At 44.7% G+C, this 17,084-nt stretch overlaps 1 protein-coding gene across 1 annotated transcript in view; it reads right to left on the bottom strand.

Moving 5' to 3' along the window:
- DGKA (diacylglycerol kinase alpha) overlaps nt 1-17,084 on the bottom strand; it is a 92,024-nt gene that overhangs the window by 62,137 nt on the left and 12,803 nt on the right. The window contains exons 2-9 of the mRNA XM_085600273.1: nt 16,198-16,317; nt 14,456-14,554; nt 12,901-12,987; nt 12,569-12,642; nt 7,798-7,872; nt 5,631-5,716; nt 2,949-3,038; nt 1,837-1,997 (exon numbers count right to left, since the gene is read on the bottom strand). Coding sequence (XP_085456399.1) covers nt 1,837-1,997; nt 2,949-3,038; nt 5,631-5,716; nt 7,798-7,872; nt 12,569-12,642; nt 12,901-12,987; nt 14,456-14,554; nt 16,198-16,305 — 780 coding nt within the window. The 5' untranslated portion in view covers nt 16,306-16,317. The remainder of the gene's footprint in view (nt 1-1,836; nt 1,998-2,948; nt 3,039-5,630; nt 5,717-7,797; nt 7,873-12,568; nt 12,643-12,900; nt 12,988-14,455; nt 14,555-16,197; nt 16,318-17,084) is intronic.

The raw sequence follows: 17,084 nt of genomic DNA, 5'->3' as shown, positions 1-17,084 counted from the left end.
GGCAGTGGTGGCTCGGAAGCCTTTTGTTTGATAGAAACCAAAGATTTTGGTGTGGGCAGGTGGTGGATTTGAGTACTCACAGCATCCTGAGGCTGCAGAAGATCATGTGACTCTAAAGCGATCCCCAAATCGGACTCCGAACCTTGAACCGAGAAGGCTCCTTCCTCTTCGGCAGCTGAAGGTTCGAGATCTTTCTCTTCTGGTTCGATATCTTGTTGACCGAAGATATCAGCAGTGTGGTCGGTGTCACGTCTCTGCATCTCTGCGTCGTGACTGATGGTCCTGCAAGGTCTTTTTGGATCCAAACGACCGACAGGCCTCCAAAATTTATTTGCGTTTGGGGGATAATCACAGATTTCAGACCTCGTGAAGGAAGTCCATGGGTTCTTGGAATGGCACCGGGGGCAGAATCAAAATGGAGTCCATTCCATCAGGAGAGTATCATTGATGGAGTCGAATGAGTGTAAGTTAGCCCAGAAGGACGTGATCGGAGTAGTCTGAACAGACAAATGACAGTCTTTCGATTTTCGATTCGGGCGAGATGGAAACGCATTCGAAAACAATATCGATGAGGGTAGAGTGGATTACGCACCAAAAGCATCCCAAAAATGGTCTAGAACAGAAGCGCGATAATACACGTCCGAACCCAATGGCAGAGAGAAAACACTCTAACAATGGTCTCGATATCCATGTACACTATCACCAAGAGGAGTCACCTTACCTCACGACTCGAAAAACTACTTCCAAACATCCAGACCCAACACTAGATGGCAGGAGTATGCAAACCATGTGTATCTACAGCCACACATGCCTTGAATCCAGATTGCCCCTTTCTGCCCGATGTAAACCCAAAATAAAGCTTTGCTAAGTGCAGTGTAGAGAAAGCAAATGACTGCAAAACTGCATGCCACGTTTGTGAATTATCAGAATTTTAGTTCGCTGTCAGACAAAGTGTGTGATTTCTTCCAAGTGTGCAAGCAACCATTAGAATCACATTAAATTAGCTTAAAAACCCAAACTTGTGGCACTTGCGCACTCCAGAGAAAAGACACGTTTTTTAGATCACTAAAAAGGTACACTCTGAAAAGAAAAGTGTGGCAATAGTACGAAAAAGGAAACAGTAAAACAAAAAATAGGGGTGGATGTGAGTAGAGCTGCAATAGTATTTTTGTGAGTGATTTGGACACATTTGCCACTTCATAGCAACCCGCAGCTCAGTCCTCCATGACCCTCTGGAAATCTTTCTGATTTACCTGCACCGTCCGAGTATTTTTTATACCACCCTTTATTTTATTTATTTTTATTTACTTGAGTTTTATATAGAGCTGGTTAGACCCGGATGTATCAGAGCGCTTTACATGAGGAGAATTACATAGGTTACAAGTTACACATTGTTACAGAAGGAACATCAATTACAAGTTACATCCATTGGACCCTTGAAATGGATCAATAAGGGACAATTACTAGTAAAAAGTGCAACTGTCTGATGGGTGTGCTATATACAGAGATGTGTTCCACTATACTTTGAAAAGAACTTCCAAAACTTTCCATTTTGCAGCTGGCGTTCCATCGCAAAAACATAGAAGCAACAAAGTGAGAAATGGCAAGAAAATGCAAACCCGCACAAAGGTCGGAGTCCCCTTTTGCATTGAATGTACAATGATTTGGTCACAAGCTGGTTTTGTACTATAATGTTTTGCTTCGTTTCTAAACTTGGATTATTTTTATCCACCTGTAAATTTACTGCGAGCAAAATGAAACGTGTCGCAAGTCATGCAATGGTTCCCCGAATGCCATAGCCGCTTGAGAAATGGTGAGGGACGAGAGATTGCATACCACGCCGATGGAGAAGTAGTTGTTGATTATCTCGTAGGGAACAGGGTCTCCCTTCTCCGAGGGGTTATCTGGAGTCACCACAATATTCCAGCGGTCCATCTGGATGGTGGCACTGCTTGCAATGTCTGTCAGGACCTTTGTCAGGTTCTCGCCATCGTAACCTTTGGAAGAGGAGCATGGGTCAAGCAGGAGGAAGACACTGTAATCTCTTCTTTTTTTTGACAAAACGTTTTAAATTTTTTTAAATTATACAATTTACACATTTGATACAGATCGATTACCGTATAATATGAAGGCACCACGAGGCATTACATTTTAAACACAAGGCACCCATAATAGCAGATACAGAAACATTACTTTAAATCGCACTGTGAGCCAGGCCCGGGTGTGACCCGATCACCCATGAGCAGTCCATAACATCGCTGTGGGGGAGCAGTTCTTTGGTCATAGACCATGACAGGGGTGGTCAGGATTCCAATGTAATACCCCTAAGTTCAGCCCATCCCTTCCAAATGTTGTGGTATTTCTGAGGACAACCTCTCGGCAGGTATATCGGACGTTCCAGGCCCATGTAGTGGCTCACTTCTCGACAGACTGAGCCACTATAGCCTTCCATGTCTGTGCTATGTTGCTATGTCTCCCTTGGCCACTATCAGACACAACCAAAGCGGTGCCCTCTGATACCCGTTTCCTTCTACCTCCTCTGTAATGAGAAGCAGTGCTATTTTGTGGTCTTGAGGCACCCTCCAGCCCAGAACCCCCTCCAAGGTCCCTAGCACCCTGTGTTCTCTCCTTAAATTTGTGATGATAATGGCAGTGACCATTGCTAAACAGGGTGAGGTTTTCTGAAATACAAACCACACAGATCTGATGTCAACCAAGGTGTAGATCTTGAATCTTACAATGACTTCTTGAGGCCATGTGGCACCCAATGTTGATGCCTTAAGGAATTCCTTGAGGGGATGATACCCATTAAAGTTGTTTACTAAGCTAAGTTTTCAATTCAGCTTTTCCTGCCACTAGGAAAACCATCGGACACAATGCCAAATAATGTCGTGTTCATGTCTAATATGCACTTGGCAGTAAGAAACCACTGCTTGGGTTGGCCTTACCTCCACCCCACCGAAGGCAACGGGCAAGGTCGTTGCCGGTACCCAGAGGAAGCACCGCCACAGGCGGCCTGGTAGGAAGGTTGGCTTTATCTATAAATAAATAGAAAACAAAGTAAAGGAAAGAGAAAACAGAAACATACAAAAAATAGAAGCAGGCACAACTCAACCCAACCCACCCTGCGCTCTGTATAATGCAGAATCTCTTCCAGCTCAAAAAGTGCAGCACCGAAGCCCAGGTTATTAAGGATCTAATGGAATGTTGAAGGAGAACTACATCAGAAAAGGTATCGGAGTACATGTATTATTTAATGTATATGTCAGAGGGCAAAAGGTTGAATGACAGCAAAGCAATGATCTCTCTTATCGTCCTTCTGTCCCCAAAGAGTCCTGTTAAAAAAATCCCCACTGCAGAGTCCTGCGCGATTTCCCACCATTGCCTTTCCGACTGCTCGAAGCAAGGAGGTGCACAAGCAAAGTGAACATGGAATTAATGCTTCAATTACACACTCATCTTGCTATCGAAGCGAGCCTAACACTATTTTCTTCTAAAAACGGAGGGTTAAAGATTCACAAGAATTACTCTCTTGTCTGAAAGCACAATATAACCACTGGAGTAAGTCTGACATATGCGGTCCCAGCACATGCTTTTTATTTGAATTGTTTTTATGGTGTAATAGTTGTATCAACTTTGTGACTGAGATTTATGTTTCAGGCTCTTTTGTATCCCAACCATTTGAAGGAGTCCATGGTATTCAACCACCTAATTCATTAAATTCTTTGCATTTACTATTCGGATAGTCCAACAAAAGCTATCCAAAGCTGCAATCTGTGCATTTTAAGTCTGACCTAATGCAGTATTTAACCTTACTTAGCACATGGTCCATTACACATATTCTGATCCACCACCACTATAGTGTGGGGAGAGCAAGCAGAGTTGATATCCCAATATAAAGAGGGCCGTCCAAGACACAAAGGGTGAACCATACCCTTTCTCCTATGCATCACACCTAGTGGCATCACAGCTGACACAACCACCACTGGCATTTCAGCATTTGCATCTCTTTTGTTTTCCATGCCAATTCGAGTCGGGCTGCACAGACACCAGCCAGGGTATTGCTATCAATATAGTGCAGCAGGTGTACTGGCATTGGGGTCCAGAGGTGTTAGGGGCCTAATTAATTCAGATAATGGCTGTATTTTACTGTGCAGGTAGTGGACGAGGCTGGGGGACAATTTACCTTGCTTGCTCCAGCGACTGGTGCACCATTGCTAAGCCATTGCAACTCTCCTTGGGATTTACCAAAAGCCATAAAAAAGTTTGCAATGGCCTATAAAACACACAGCTGTATTTTTTCATTTCCACAATATTGCAAAGTGTAATTGCACTATTAAGTATACTGAAGAAAAACTACTTTCTTTTGCAGCAAACAATGAAGCGTTTTTGCAAGATGGTGTACTTCTTACTGTCAAAGCGCTGTAGCAGTTAAATAGCCCTGAGATCTTGGGATGTTACACATCGAAAGTCTGCGTACAGTTTGTTAACAGGATGGAACCTTTCATATGCAAGACAACACCAAAAGGTGGCCTGTTTACTAAGCATGAAAAGCTCTCTCTCATGCCAGTGACGCTGAAAGAAGGAGCACAGCCTCAAAGGTACCCGCAAAGAAAGTTCTGAATAGATACATGACTAGTTAAGAACATCGCAGTGTGTATAAAAGACGTGTTTGCAGGAAACCCACATGACCGTGTCTGTCTGCCCTCACCTAAGAACATGCCAAGACCGGCTAGCTAATCGACTAACAGAACCAGAATGTCTGTGCGGCCTTGGAGGCATTGGTTCGTGTGCGTTTCAGAGGGTGAAGGCCCTCACATCACCTCCCATCACACACCCTGTCATGTACTATGCTCACTCTATGGGGCATATTTATAAGCCCCTATTGACACAGGAATGTCACTTTTAACTTCGCCTTATTTACAAACCATCGTTAAGCCACTTTACGTAGCTTAACGCTGCCTTGTAAATAAGGCCCCCTTTAACGCTACACTTAGTGTGAAAGGGATGGGCAATGTGTGTTGCAGTGGGCGTTCCACCGTAACACCCATTGATTTTGATGCTGCCCCCTATTTACAAGGGTGGCGTAAAAAGGAGGCAGTTCCAAAATTAAGACCAGGGAAAACCTGGTCTTAACGAGGTGAATCGAGGAGAAATGGTGAATTTCTCCTGCTTGGTGCTGTTTCTATGTGTGCTGCATTTTCCAGCACACAAAGAAACAGCAAATCGTCATTAATGATTGTGTATATGCAGGAAGGTGTCCCTTACTGCACATAAACAATCATTCCTCGCAACGCAATCAGCCGTGCACAATAGTGCAAGGGTGCCTGCGTTGGCGCTAGGTAGCTAAATTTAGCGCCAGCGCTAGGGGAAAACGCAGGGATGCACCACCTTTTTGTGAATACGGTGCATCCCTGCGTTTTCAGAATGGCGAAGCGTGGTGTTAACAATGTTTGCTTAACACCACGCTTTGCGATTCTGTTGTCCCTAAGTGCTTACAGAGATTCTGACCAACAACAGACCAAAGCAAAATGTTAGCCATGAATAAAACAGCTAAACAAACTAACGTGCTTACTTGCTTTTCAATACATCCCACCAATCCCTTCGCATGCCACTCAAATTTCACCAACCTATAGCATCTAGAATCCATCCTACTGTGCCGTCCCCACCACACACCAAAATCCGGAAATCGGACACGTCGCGGAAGAAATTTAGTCTGTGAAACAAACCAATAAGAATGAAAAAGTATCATCAGTATTTTCTCTGCTATATTAACCAGACAAAACTATGTTTATACATATGGATAAAATACCAGAATTTCTCTTTCTTTGAAAATTCTCTGTCTATATGTCATTCAACACAGCAGCCATCTTAAGAGAATTTTCAAGAATGGTAAGCACACTTCAACAGAGCAGGCAGTGACCATTTCAGCTTTCCCTGGAATTTTGATGATTAGTGTTCCATCATTGGACCAAGTCCTTCACTAATCACCAGTGGCTGAAATAATTGAGAAACTCACTTATTTCACAACTTCCTTAGCAAGCTGAGAAAGTATTCTTTGGGTGGATCGGTTTTCTCAACAGTCTAGAGAAGGTGGTTTTCCAGGGCGGCTCCGCCTCAGGAGCGTCGCCCAGGCCTGCTGCAAGTGCAGCAAGCAAACACAAATAAAATGGCATGTCAATGCCATTTTATTTATTTGCACCCCACCGGCTTGCACTGTGTACAGCGCGAGGGTGGGGGCGGGGCTGAATCCAGCAAATGCAGGATGACAGCACTGGTGTACAGTGCACATGATGGAGTGGCTGGCCATTTTGCGACGGCCAGACTGACATGCGCACTGTAGACCCAACAATCCAAAGGCTGTGAAACAGCCTGGGCATTACTGGCACAAGACCCCAGACTCAAAATGAGCATTGGGTTAGCCTCCTCAGACCAATCCAGGAGCTGCTTTCACAGCATAAGAGCAGCTCCAGGATTGGGTGGAGTTGCGTTCCACAAGCAGGAAGGAAGTCCTTTCTTTTACTGCTCGTAGGCGGCAAAGAGAATTGCCGCACCGGACGTGCTCCCGCTCCCGAATTTATGGTGAGTCGTGCGCCTTAGCGCCCTACCATTTTTTATTTAAGCTAGCCACCACTGGTTTCCAGGGAACAAAATACAGAAATACATCCAAGAGCGTCCAAGAACTTTAAGTTTGGCCATGGAAAGGGAACTAAAGGATAGCGCCGCAGGCTAGTATCATCATCAGTGGCTGCTTTTCCGCCATCGACATTCTAGGCCAGTGCTTTCTCCTAACCATGCTGTACTGTCTACTGGGAACTTGGTGGGCAACTGCATGGCTGTGTGTTGGATCGAGGGGAGGGGCGGGGGGTCCCCCTCAATCAACATTCAATCAAAAAGGTTGCAATTTTTGTGTTTCAGGATGGGCACCTTCAATAATTTTTTGTTACAGTAAATTGTATACGAAACCTATACTGAAATATGTCTGCTTAATGTAAAAATGTTGATGGCCCCCGTTGACTTATGCCCTCAGTTTCTTGTGGAATGTATACCATTTTCCAGGAAAACAGTGCTAATATTTGTAGGCGGCTGTGATAAGTGTGCCGGGATTCAAAAGAAAGTTGGACATTTTGCTTCTGTAGATTCCACCCAAATTTGTAACAGATTTCTAAATTTCTTTAAAATTGCAAAGAATTCCACCCAGTACTCCTGCGACTGTTGCAGAGTACTGACATGCAAAAAAACATTTAAACATTCGGAAATGCTGCAGATGTATTTTTCCAAACGGAGAAAAATAATGCATCAGTACATTTAAACCTGTTAAATTATTTTTATTTTTTAAAAGGGGGGAAAAAGAATTCCTAATGGAGGAACCCTTTTCTGTAAATCCTCATCAGTTTTAGAGGGGCCCGCTCCATACCCTGGAAACGGATTTATTCTTGCTATTAAAGACAGTAGATCTCCAGCAGAAAATGGGATATTATCTACTAACAGTTCCTGAATGCTCACAGGACTGCGAGTTTCTGCTTGTCCCTACTCTTGAATACCCACAACTAGCCCCTGTATGAAAATTTGCACTCATAACGTAAGCTACTTGCACAGCTATGTGTCGCTTACATGTGCACATTGGTTTAAGAATCTTGTACCGGTCAGTGGGCAGCTTCTTTACGACATCTTTCCTGCACCCTTACTCTGGCAATTGTCTGTTAAGCGACTGTCTGATACTGAAGTCATGATAACAAGATAAAGGCCCGCAGCATTCCTCATTCAACCACCTTTGTCGCTGCAGAAGTTTCTTACCCCGGGGCCGGACCACCTTTCTGAAGATCATACACCTGTCTTGGGTTGAGCAGGTACTGGAATTTCCGGAGCACCCTGTGAAAAAAGTAGCAATGGTGAATTCCTAAATTAGCGGCGGGAACAACACTTTAGGCTTCAGAACTCACAATCTGTTCAAGGAGGACTAGGATGCAGGTAGAGAGCATGGGTAGTTAGCACAGGTAATAAGTCATGAACCTTCATACATGTCCATGGGTATTGAAAATGTCCTTTCATGCCACTGGTTCACTGTACACATCTGCACAAATCTGGATTCTTCGACACCAAACATGCAATTAAACACTGTATTCGGTGGAAACATAGATACCCTATCTTTATATGACCACCAAGGAGCTGCTCTGGGGCCAGGTGAGGGGGGGGGATCAATGACAAAAATAAAGCCTGGTTTGGATTGTGTGTGGGTATCTTTTGGAGCTGAAGGCTGTGTGAAGTGAGCCGGACAGCCGAAGCTTAAGGGCTAGACCTTAAGAATCTTGAGGAGGTCTTATCTGTGATTTCCCATGACTAAGGGAAATGAGGAGTGTGTACGTAGTTGTCCACCCTCTATCCACGGCTCTGTGCAGTTAAAAGTGTTACAACAGGATGCACAGGATTTCATTATAAGACCGGAGGCTACCATTATGCATATACTTTTATTTGCTGCACAAACATGCAGCCCTTTAAAGAACATTAATACATCATAAACATATAGAATGTTCGTGAAGTAGTATAACTATCCAGTGCACAGGGCTGCCTCCCTCTTTTGTTAGCTGCTCACACACATACTTTATCAATTAATTTGCCTCCCTTTCGGGCTGTCCACGGCCCTGTGGTGTTTCAAGAGGTACAAAATCATTTATTTATGACTACGAATCTTCTGGAAAGCCTGGGTTTCTTTATAAATACGTAGAAGTCAGTTCTGACTGCCACTCAAAAGATAGAATTCCTAGGTTTTCAGGTAGATTCGGTCCTATCCACTTAGACAACTTCACGGCAGTTTCCTATATAAACAGACTGGGAGGTGCAAGACCCAAGGTACTCTCAGACTTTGCACGACAAATTTGGTATTTTTGTTGGGAAAACAAGATTATCCTAAGAGCGGAGTTTATTCTAGGGGTTTAAAATGTAAGCGCAGACTGGAACTCGAGATTACTGAGGGATTCCAGCAATTGGAAGTTACATCCACAAGTCTTCGCTCTGATTCAAGGACCTATGATGCCCAATCCAGACAGATCTCTTCGCGAGCACAGTAAACTTTCCCTTCAAGTTCCAACCTTCTTCAGCTAGAAACCAGACCCAGGGGCTGCAACAATAGACGCTTTTCTTCAAACTTGGGGCAAGAACATAACTTATGCAATCCCCCCCCCCTTTCTCCTTAATACAGAGAGTCCTGTGGAAAGTGAGTAGAGTCAAGCACTATCATTCTTGTGACTCCCTTCTGGAAATTCCAAGTATGATTCCCCGGAGTAAAGGAACTGGCTATATATATCCCTCGTCTTGTTCCAGCATCCCTGGGTCTGCTTCAGGACCCAGAGGGAGATGAACACCATTTGGTTTTAGAGGGGAAAATTAACCTTCTTGTTGGAGGATTTCAGGGGACCCAATAGATATTCAGACCTTCCATCAGAAGCTAAGAACTTATTGGATGAATCCTGGGCTCCAGATGTAAATATAAATGTAAATGTGTTTGTACTTATATAGCGCGCAGCTACCCCGGTCCGGGGTCTCCCGGCGCTGTACTCATACCTCTAGGGAACCCTTCCTGGCTTTTTCCCTGTGAAATGTCCACTCCTGGGCATCCCAGGGTGAAGCCAGGCATCCCCAGCGCTGTGGGGCCGTTGTGGAGATTAAGCAAGCTATTGCCCAGAGTTGCAGCGTGGGACCCATGATTAGAATAGGCACTGAGGCGAGAATATCCGGTCCGCGGAATTTATAGCCCGAGACCCTGCCGCGACGGGAATCGAACCCTGGTCCCGGACCAGTGCTCTGCATCGAGGTCTGCCGCTCTAACCATTGAGCCACACTTCTCCAGGAACCAGGAAAAGATATAAGGGTGAATGGAAAAAATGGTGCAGTTGGTGTCTGGAGAGGAGTTTTGATCCTGTGGAGGTATCTGTTCAATAGATAGCAAACTATTAAGCAACCCTTTTTAACTCTGGTCTCTCTTATAGGACCATTAACTGTAACAGATCCGCAATTTCATCTGGGCATGCTTTAGTGAATAATCTAGCAATAGGTAGCAACTTTCTTATCAAACGAGTTATTAAAGGGGTTAGACTTAAAAGACCCCCCCCCCAAAGCACGTTATGATTCCTTGTGGGAGGTTAGTCTAATTTTCAAAGTTTTTGTATCTTGTCAAGATAATTCCTTCTTATCTTTGCCTAATTTCTTACAAATGAGTTTCAGATATAAAGGTTTTTGAGTTATCTAACAGATTTTATTCTAGCGAAGGCATACATTTCGACATTTGATAGAGAACAAAGACTATGTCTGACTATTTTCTATCCCTTTTTCAAGGACTGTGAAAAATTGTGTGTGGTAAGATGCATGGAAGTTTATGATGACAAAATTGCACAATTTAGGAAGAATGGAGTTGATCAACTGCTTTTATCTTATGTTAAACCCCATAAACCAGTCTCCTCAGCAACTTTAGCTAGATGGATACGTACCATAATGAGTGAAGGTGGCATAGACCAGTCAAGATTTGGGGCCCACTCATCTGGAGGGGCAATGTCTAATAAGGTTTTCTGGTCAGGAGGATTTCTTTCGGAAATTCTTAGAAGAGCTGATTGGTCTAACACAAACACCTTTGCAAAATGTTACTTAAGACCAATAGAGCATAGCAATGTAGCTCTCAGCACCTTTGAACATGCATAATGGTAGCCTCCGGTCTTGTAATGAAATGACGATTCTGCAATTATTATGCAGATAGAATCTTGGTTTCATTAAAGACAAACAGAGGCTAACATTATCACACCCTCCTCACCCTATGAGGTGAGAAGGGATACTAGGGTTTCTGTGAGTTTGTAAAGCTTGCTAAAGATGTAAGTTTATAATATGTGTATCATCCAGTGCTTTTTTCCCTTTACTTTATAATTCTTTTCTCTTATTTTAGATAATTCCACCTAGGATTGAGATGTGCATCAAGATGGTTTTTCAAAATTTCTGCATTTCCTTAATACCAGAGATTGATTCCTTTTACCCTTGTTTGTTCGAAGTTTAAAGAGGAAGACAACCCTGTGCATTGGATAGATATACTTGTTCATGAACATTCTATATGTTTATGATGTGTTAATGTTCCTTAAAGGGCTGCATGTTTGGGAAGCAAATAAAAGTATATGCATAATGTTAGCCTCCGTTTGTCTTTAATGAAATCAAGATTCTCTCTGAATAATAATTGGAGAATCATCATTCCCTCCCTCGCACCACCTTGACTGATCGTCCATCCTCCTTCCGTGCTTACAATGTCTATTAAGGGTTCCTCCTAGAGACGTGAATCATGCACTCAGTGACTTGAACCACCTCTACTTCCCCTGTCAAGGAACAGGCCCCTTCAATCAGAGGAATCCACAAGCAATACTCTCTTTCAGACCCCTTTGTGAATAACCATCTTCCAACCAGAAATCCCCAAGGCAACTTGAATGGTCATCTAAACGTACACCTTTACTTCACAGGCCACTCAGATATGTGTTTGAAAATGGCCTCTCAACACATCAGGTAGCACATAACTACAAACCTAAATGTATAAATACACTGAACACATCTGTCTGCCAACCTGGTACATACTACACTATTAGCGATTCAAACATGTATATTGAACAAAGTGCTCAAGCATGGTACACACCACACATGGACCTTTCCATTCCTGGCAGATCTTGCACTCACAAAGAAGAAAGAGTCATGCTACTATCTGCAATCGCAGCTTTGAAAAAGAGAAATAATTCCTCCCAGAGCCAGGCTTTGGCACAGCTGACCACTGGTTAGTCTCTGCCAGCTGGACAGAGGCAAAGTTCTTCTCACAACTGTCCTAGACTTTCATCTTACTCTTCTGAATACTCTTCGTGCACAAGTACAACTTATCAATAGACAAAGAAAACACAACAGGATTACTCACACGCTTAGGGTACTTCATTGGCCTAATGAGCTGAAAACTCATCTTTTCATGGGATCACTCATCTGACGGGAAATCAGCAATCACTTCTTAGTCTCACAAGTCACATTAAGTGACTCCCATACACATAATTTCACCTGTGTTACCATATCACAGACCCTCCCTGGCTCTGTATAGTGTTCTGCTGTTTGAGAGCTGGGTTTGTGGTCTGCAGATACACAAGTATACATAGGTCTACTGGAAAAGTTGCTGACCTTGGGAACTGGAGGCCTGGGATATAATTCAAGCTGTGGCGCTTGATCAAAAATCGAGCGGCGCATGCCTGCTATATCCAGAATGCTTCACCATCAGAGCTAAACCCCAGCCCTGGGAAAGAAGTGTCAACACATGCAGAGCTGCCCATGCCACTGTATTAATAACCGCCTACTCCGCTGTGACTAAATTAACCCAGCATCACAGGATGTCTGGTCGTTTTCCTTGACCTCCTTCATTTGTACTACCTCATTGATCCCCAGAAGCTATACCAGCAGAAGTGGCACAGGACAAATGCCAATAAACATGGCAGAGGGAAGCCACAGACAGGGGATAAAAGAAAACACTAAGGAAGATATTTAACAGCAGCACGGTGGTCCCAGTTCCTACCTCTCGCCTTGCTTGCCCCCACTCTTTCGGTTGACGAAGACCAGTAGAGGGTGCGTGTTCTGTATTGCGAGGATCTGGCAATAGATGGAAAAAGAGGCAACTAGTGAGAAAGACAACTCCTCAAAATGGCCAAGCTAATCCCAAACAAAAGCAGAAGGAACCCACCTTCCCAGCTCTAAACAACAACTACACAGCCCTTGCAATGAGACCTGCCAAATTGTACCGGTTCCAACAGCAGGCAGAGCTTGGCTCCGCTAACCCCTAAACGCCAAAATCTGTGCAGGCCCTCCCGAACCTGTTCTGCTATTCAGAAGGATGAACTGCAATCTTACCCGTAATGCCTGCCCGTCAGGAGTGCTGGAAGTTGGCGTGGACTCGTCCGTGGAGCCAATGCCATTCTTCTGACTGTTCTGTCTCTCCTGAAACACAGGAGGCAAAATGAGTAAAGTGACCTTGTCAGCTTTAGCAGGATGCCCTTGCCTTCAGCACAGGGCATTTGGGAGGCTAGTGGGGATCTATGGGGCCAAGCCTACAGCAGAGGGCCTGTAGAGGTTTGATGTGAATACACAAAGGCTAGGTCTGACAATAGGGCATCTGGTTGTCTAAGGAATGTGTCAAGGCCTACTCAGATGGCATCTGGGGTCTAATGAGGATATCAAGGGGACAGTATAGGTCTATAAAGAGGGCATCTAAGGTGTATTGGGGATATACAGGGGATGTTTAGGTCTGGCTAGAGGATATCTGGTGGTCTATTGTTGACCTGAAAGAGACAATTTAGGTTTGCACAAAGGGCACCAGGGTTCTAATGGTCATATGCATGGGCTGTCAAGGAAAGCACATTTTCCATCTGGTGTCCAATGTGGATACACGGATAATCTAACATCCCTGTAGAGGGGCTCGAGGGGTCTACTGGAGGTTTACATAGCATTGGAGAGGCCTAGGCAGAAGTCTGTGTGATTGTGATATACAGTCTAGGCCTACACTAATGTCATAGGAGCCATCTATGAGGATATGCAGGGGATCTCTATGTTTATGCACAGGACATTGTTTTCAGATGGGATATACAGAGGGTGTCTGGACCTAGGAAAAGGTCTTCCAGAAGTTTCTTTTTGGGCCTTTTGTCCACAAATGGTAGAAATAATCTGGTGAAGCCCTAGAGGAACTACTTGGAATTAAAGTTAATGGCAGTGTGGGGTGCGCAGGGAGATGTCTGGAGGTCATACACTAGTGAATAAGCAGCTGAAAAAATTTTTGGAGGCTATATTTCATGGGTGGGCTGGTAGAGTTGTGACCTTCTACAGGGAAATGCTGGCAGCAGCCCACAGCCCTTCATTCTAAGCATGGGGTAAGAATGCAGAGCTCTCTTTAAGGATCAGCAAGGGAGGAAGAGGGTGCTGGGCAGAGGGATGGGATATGGACAATAGTTCCACTTGCTCTTGGACATGGAGGAAGAGATGCATACCACACAAGATGGGATGTGTATCTACAGCGGGCAGTATGTGATTCCACATGTGGCAGTAGAGGGCAAAATGTTGGACACACCAAGGTGACAAAACGTAAGTGTGGCTTAGCCAGATCGTGGCCTTTCAGGGGTTTTGGCCACTCCAGGTCGAAGGACTATATGACTGCAGAAAGGGATTCGGACCTCTGCAGGCCCCAATACTGTAATATTACACTTCCCAGGCCCCTATCTAATTAAGACAACAGCATGCACGACCGCCTGGGGCATAATGTGACCCCCCCCCCCCCTCAGGGGCCTGCAGTCACCCCCATCAAGCAAAGTATTATTTTCGGGATCAGAATACCCCCTGAAAACCACATTTACCTCCATAAAGGGATGAATGTCTGTGGAATAAAGGATGTGGTCCTTCAAGACTTTGCACTCACCAAGATAACTGGATATATGGCTGATGGGGGCAGAATGTGATCCTTCAGGGGCCCACAGTCGCATGCATGGGTCATACTTGCGGCACAATCCTCGTGCACCTGAAAAATAAATGAAAGCATCAAGTTCTGGGTGAAGTTGATCATTTATTCATCTTAGTTTCAAACAGCCCGCCACATCCATCCACGGGGCCGCGTCCAGGATATTAGTGGTACAGTGCTACACAGTTAGGAGCCCATCCAAGCAGAGGCATTGAGACATCACAATTATATGATACCAGACTGCGACAGGAACCATGACAGTCAGAGGCACTTGTGACATCACATTTATATGACATGAAACACCCACAGGAGCCATGATAATCCGACGCACTAGTGACTTCCTGGTCATGTGACAAAAGTTTCATCCAGGAGCTCTGTCAATCAGAGGCACTTGTGACATCTCACTAGTGTGCCACTAGACACCAACAGTATCCATGATAATCAAAGGAACTTCTGACATTACATTTATAGGACACGAGACACCGACAGGAGCCATGACAATCAGAGGCACTAGTGACTTCCTGGTCATGTGAGAAAAGTTTCATACAGGAGCCATGATAATCAGAGGCACTTGTGACATCTCACTTGTGTGCCACTAGACACCAACAGGATCCATGATAATCAAAGGCACTTCTGACATTACATTTATAGGACACAAGACACCGACAGGAGCCATGACAATCAGAGACACTAGTGCCTTCCTGGTCATGTGAGAAAAGTTTCATACAGGAGCCATATAATCAGAGACACCAAGAGTTCTTCATTTACCCATGCCAAGAACTCAGTTGTTACTTCACCCACATGCGCATCGTTCTTATGGTTGAACATAGGTTTATTTACGTTTGGTTGGAAAAATGATAAATTAAGAATAGGAAACAAAAGTGTTATGTTTATTGTGCTTACGCAATTGTATTACCTGCATTGTATAAAGGAAGAAGATTACGGAAAAGTGCTGATTAACTACACAATAAAGAATGTAATTAATGTTCTCTTTTTCTGGGAACAAATGTATTGACCTGCCCTTCTGAAACAATATTTTGGGCATACCTAACCAGGGAATTGAGATGCTGTTTTATATCTCTTGCCTTTGTGTCCGACAGCAGCGAAGCCAAGAGATGATAAAATTTGTAGTACACGATAACATGGAAGGTGCGTCAGTGATCTATACTTTGACATAACTCACTAGCTCATCTGACAATCAGAGAGGCATAAAATAGCGTTACCTTCATGGGAAAGGTCAAGCAGGCGCATTTCCCTTAAAGGTACGTGTGACATCACATTGAAATGACAGACGCCACAGAACCCTAGTCCCAGAGAGGCATGTGTGACATCACTTTCTTTTGACAGACCCCACACAGACTCACTCCCCGTAATGGCGCACGTGACATCACTTTCAAGTGACAGACGCCACATAAATCCTCTCCCGTTGAGGCATGTGTGACATCATTTTCATGTGACAGCTGATCCAGGCATATGCCCCAGCAAGGCAGGCATGGTATCACATTCATGTGACAGATCCAGTTGGGACCTACCCCCATAGATGTGCACATTTCACCATCTTCATGTGACTGACGCAGCAGAGACCCACCCCACACAGAGAAGCACATTTCATCATCCTCACGTCACGTGACAGACACAGCAGAGACGCGTGTACAAAGCGGGACACATTTCACCATCCCCCATAGAGACACACATGACATCACCTTCTTATGACACCATACACAGCAGAGGCCCGTCAAGCTCTGGAAGCTTTTTATCTTCTTCTGACACTCGTCGCACCTGTTGCCTTCACATCCTCCCTTCACCCACATGTGGGCCTGGACCTGAACCAGAGAGGAGAACGAGAGGGGCAGAGATGACGAGTGGTAACAAAATATCGACCTGCAACAATTTCAGCAGCAAGATACTGTCTTGTACAATATCGTAAAGGTAAATAGATGTGGAGTTAGAATACAAAATCAAGGAAGCCTGGCTAGAGCAGATGGCGGATGCCAGTGACAGAGGGTGTGGCGCAGCGCCCTAACATCCGGATTTATCCTGCTATAGCCATATCTTACAACCCTGAATGTCCTTCTTCGGCTCTAGTTTTCATTTCTGTGCTGATGGGGGTTCGGCTTGTACCTCCTGTGTAGCTATCGTAGCTGCAGCTGGCCGAAAGCAGTAGACAGGCCAGACCTACAGGGACCACAGAACTCCAGGTCGCACATGGACTCAAGCCTTGAATTTGTCACCTACAAATCATTGTTTTCCGGCATGTTTGTCTAATAAGTTCCATGGAGACAAAACAAGACTACGACACCCAGAATGCCTTAGGCTATCACACGAAGGCCTGGGACTAAAGGCCGTGTCCTTAATGGCCTGGAGAAAGGTGGCTGCCTACGCTGGACGAGCTGACGAGGCTAGTCAATGCAGCCCCCCACTGAGGGCCATAGAGGAAGGAGATGAGCTTGGACCAGGCTGAGACAAACTGCTTGGCTTCCTCCTCCGCCGTAGGAGTGCTGGGGTTCTTGCAAGGGAAGAAAAGTCTAGCAGAAGCAATGAGACAGTTGGTATCACAAAATGGCGATCAGGCTGTGAGGCATGGCCAATT

The sequence above is a fragment of the Triturus cristatus genome, chromosome 4_2, assembly GCF_964204655.1.
Source record: "Triturus cristatus chromosome 4_2, aTriCri1.1, whole genome shotgun sequence".
In the NCBI taxonomy this organism is placed as follows: domain Eukaryota; kingdom Metazoa; phylum Chordata; class Amphibia; order Caudata; family Salamandridae; genus Triturus; species Triturus cristatus.
The sequence above is the reverse complement of the archived record's forward strand: the minus strand, read 5'-3'. Positions and strand labels throughout refer to the sequence as shown.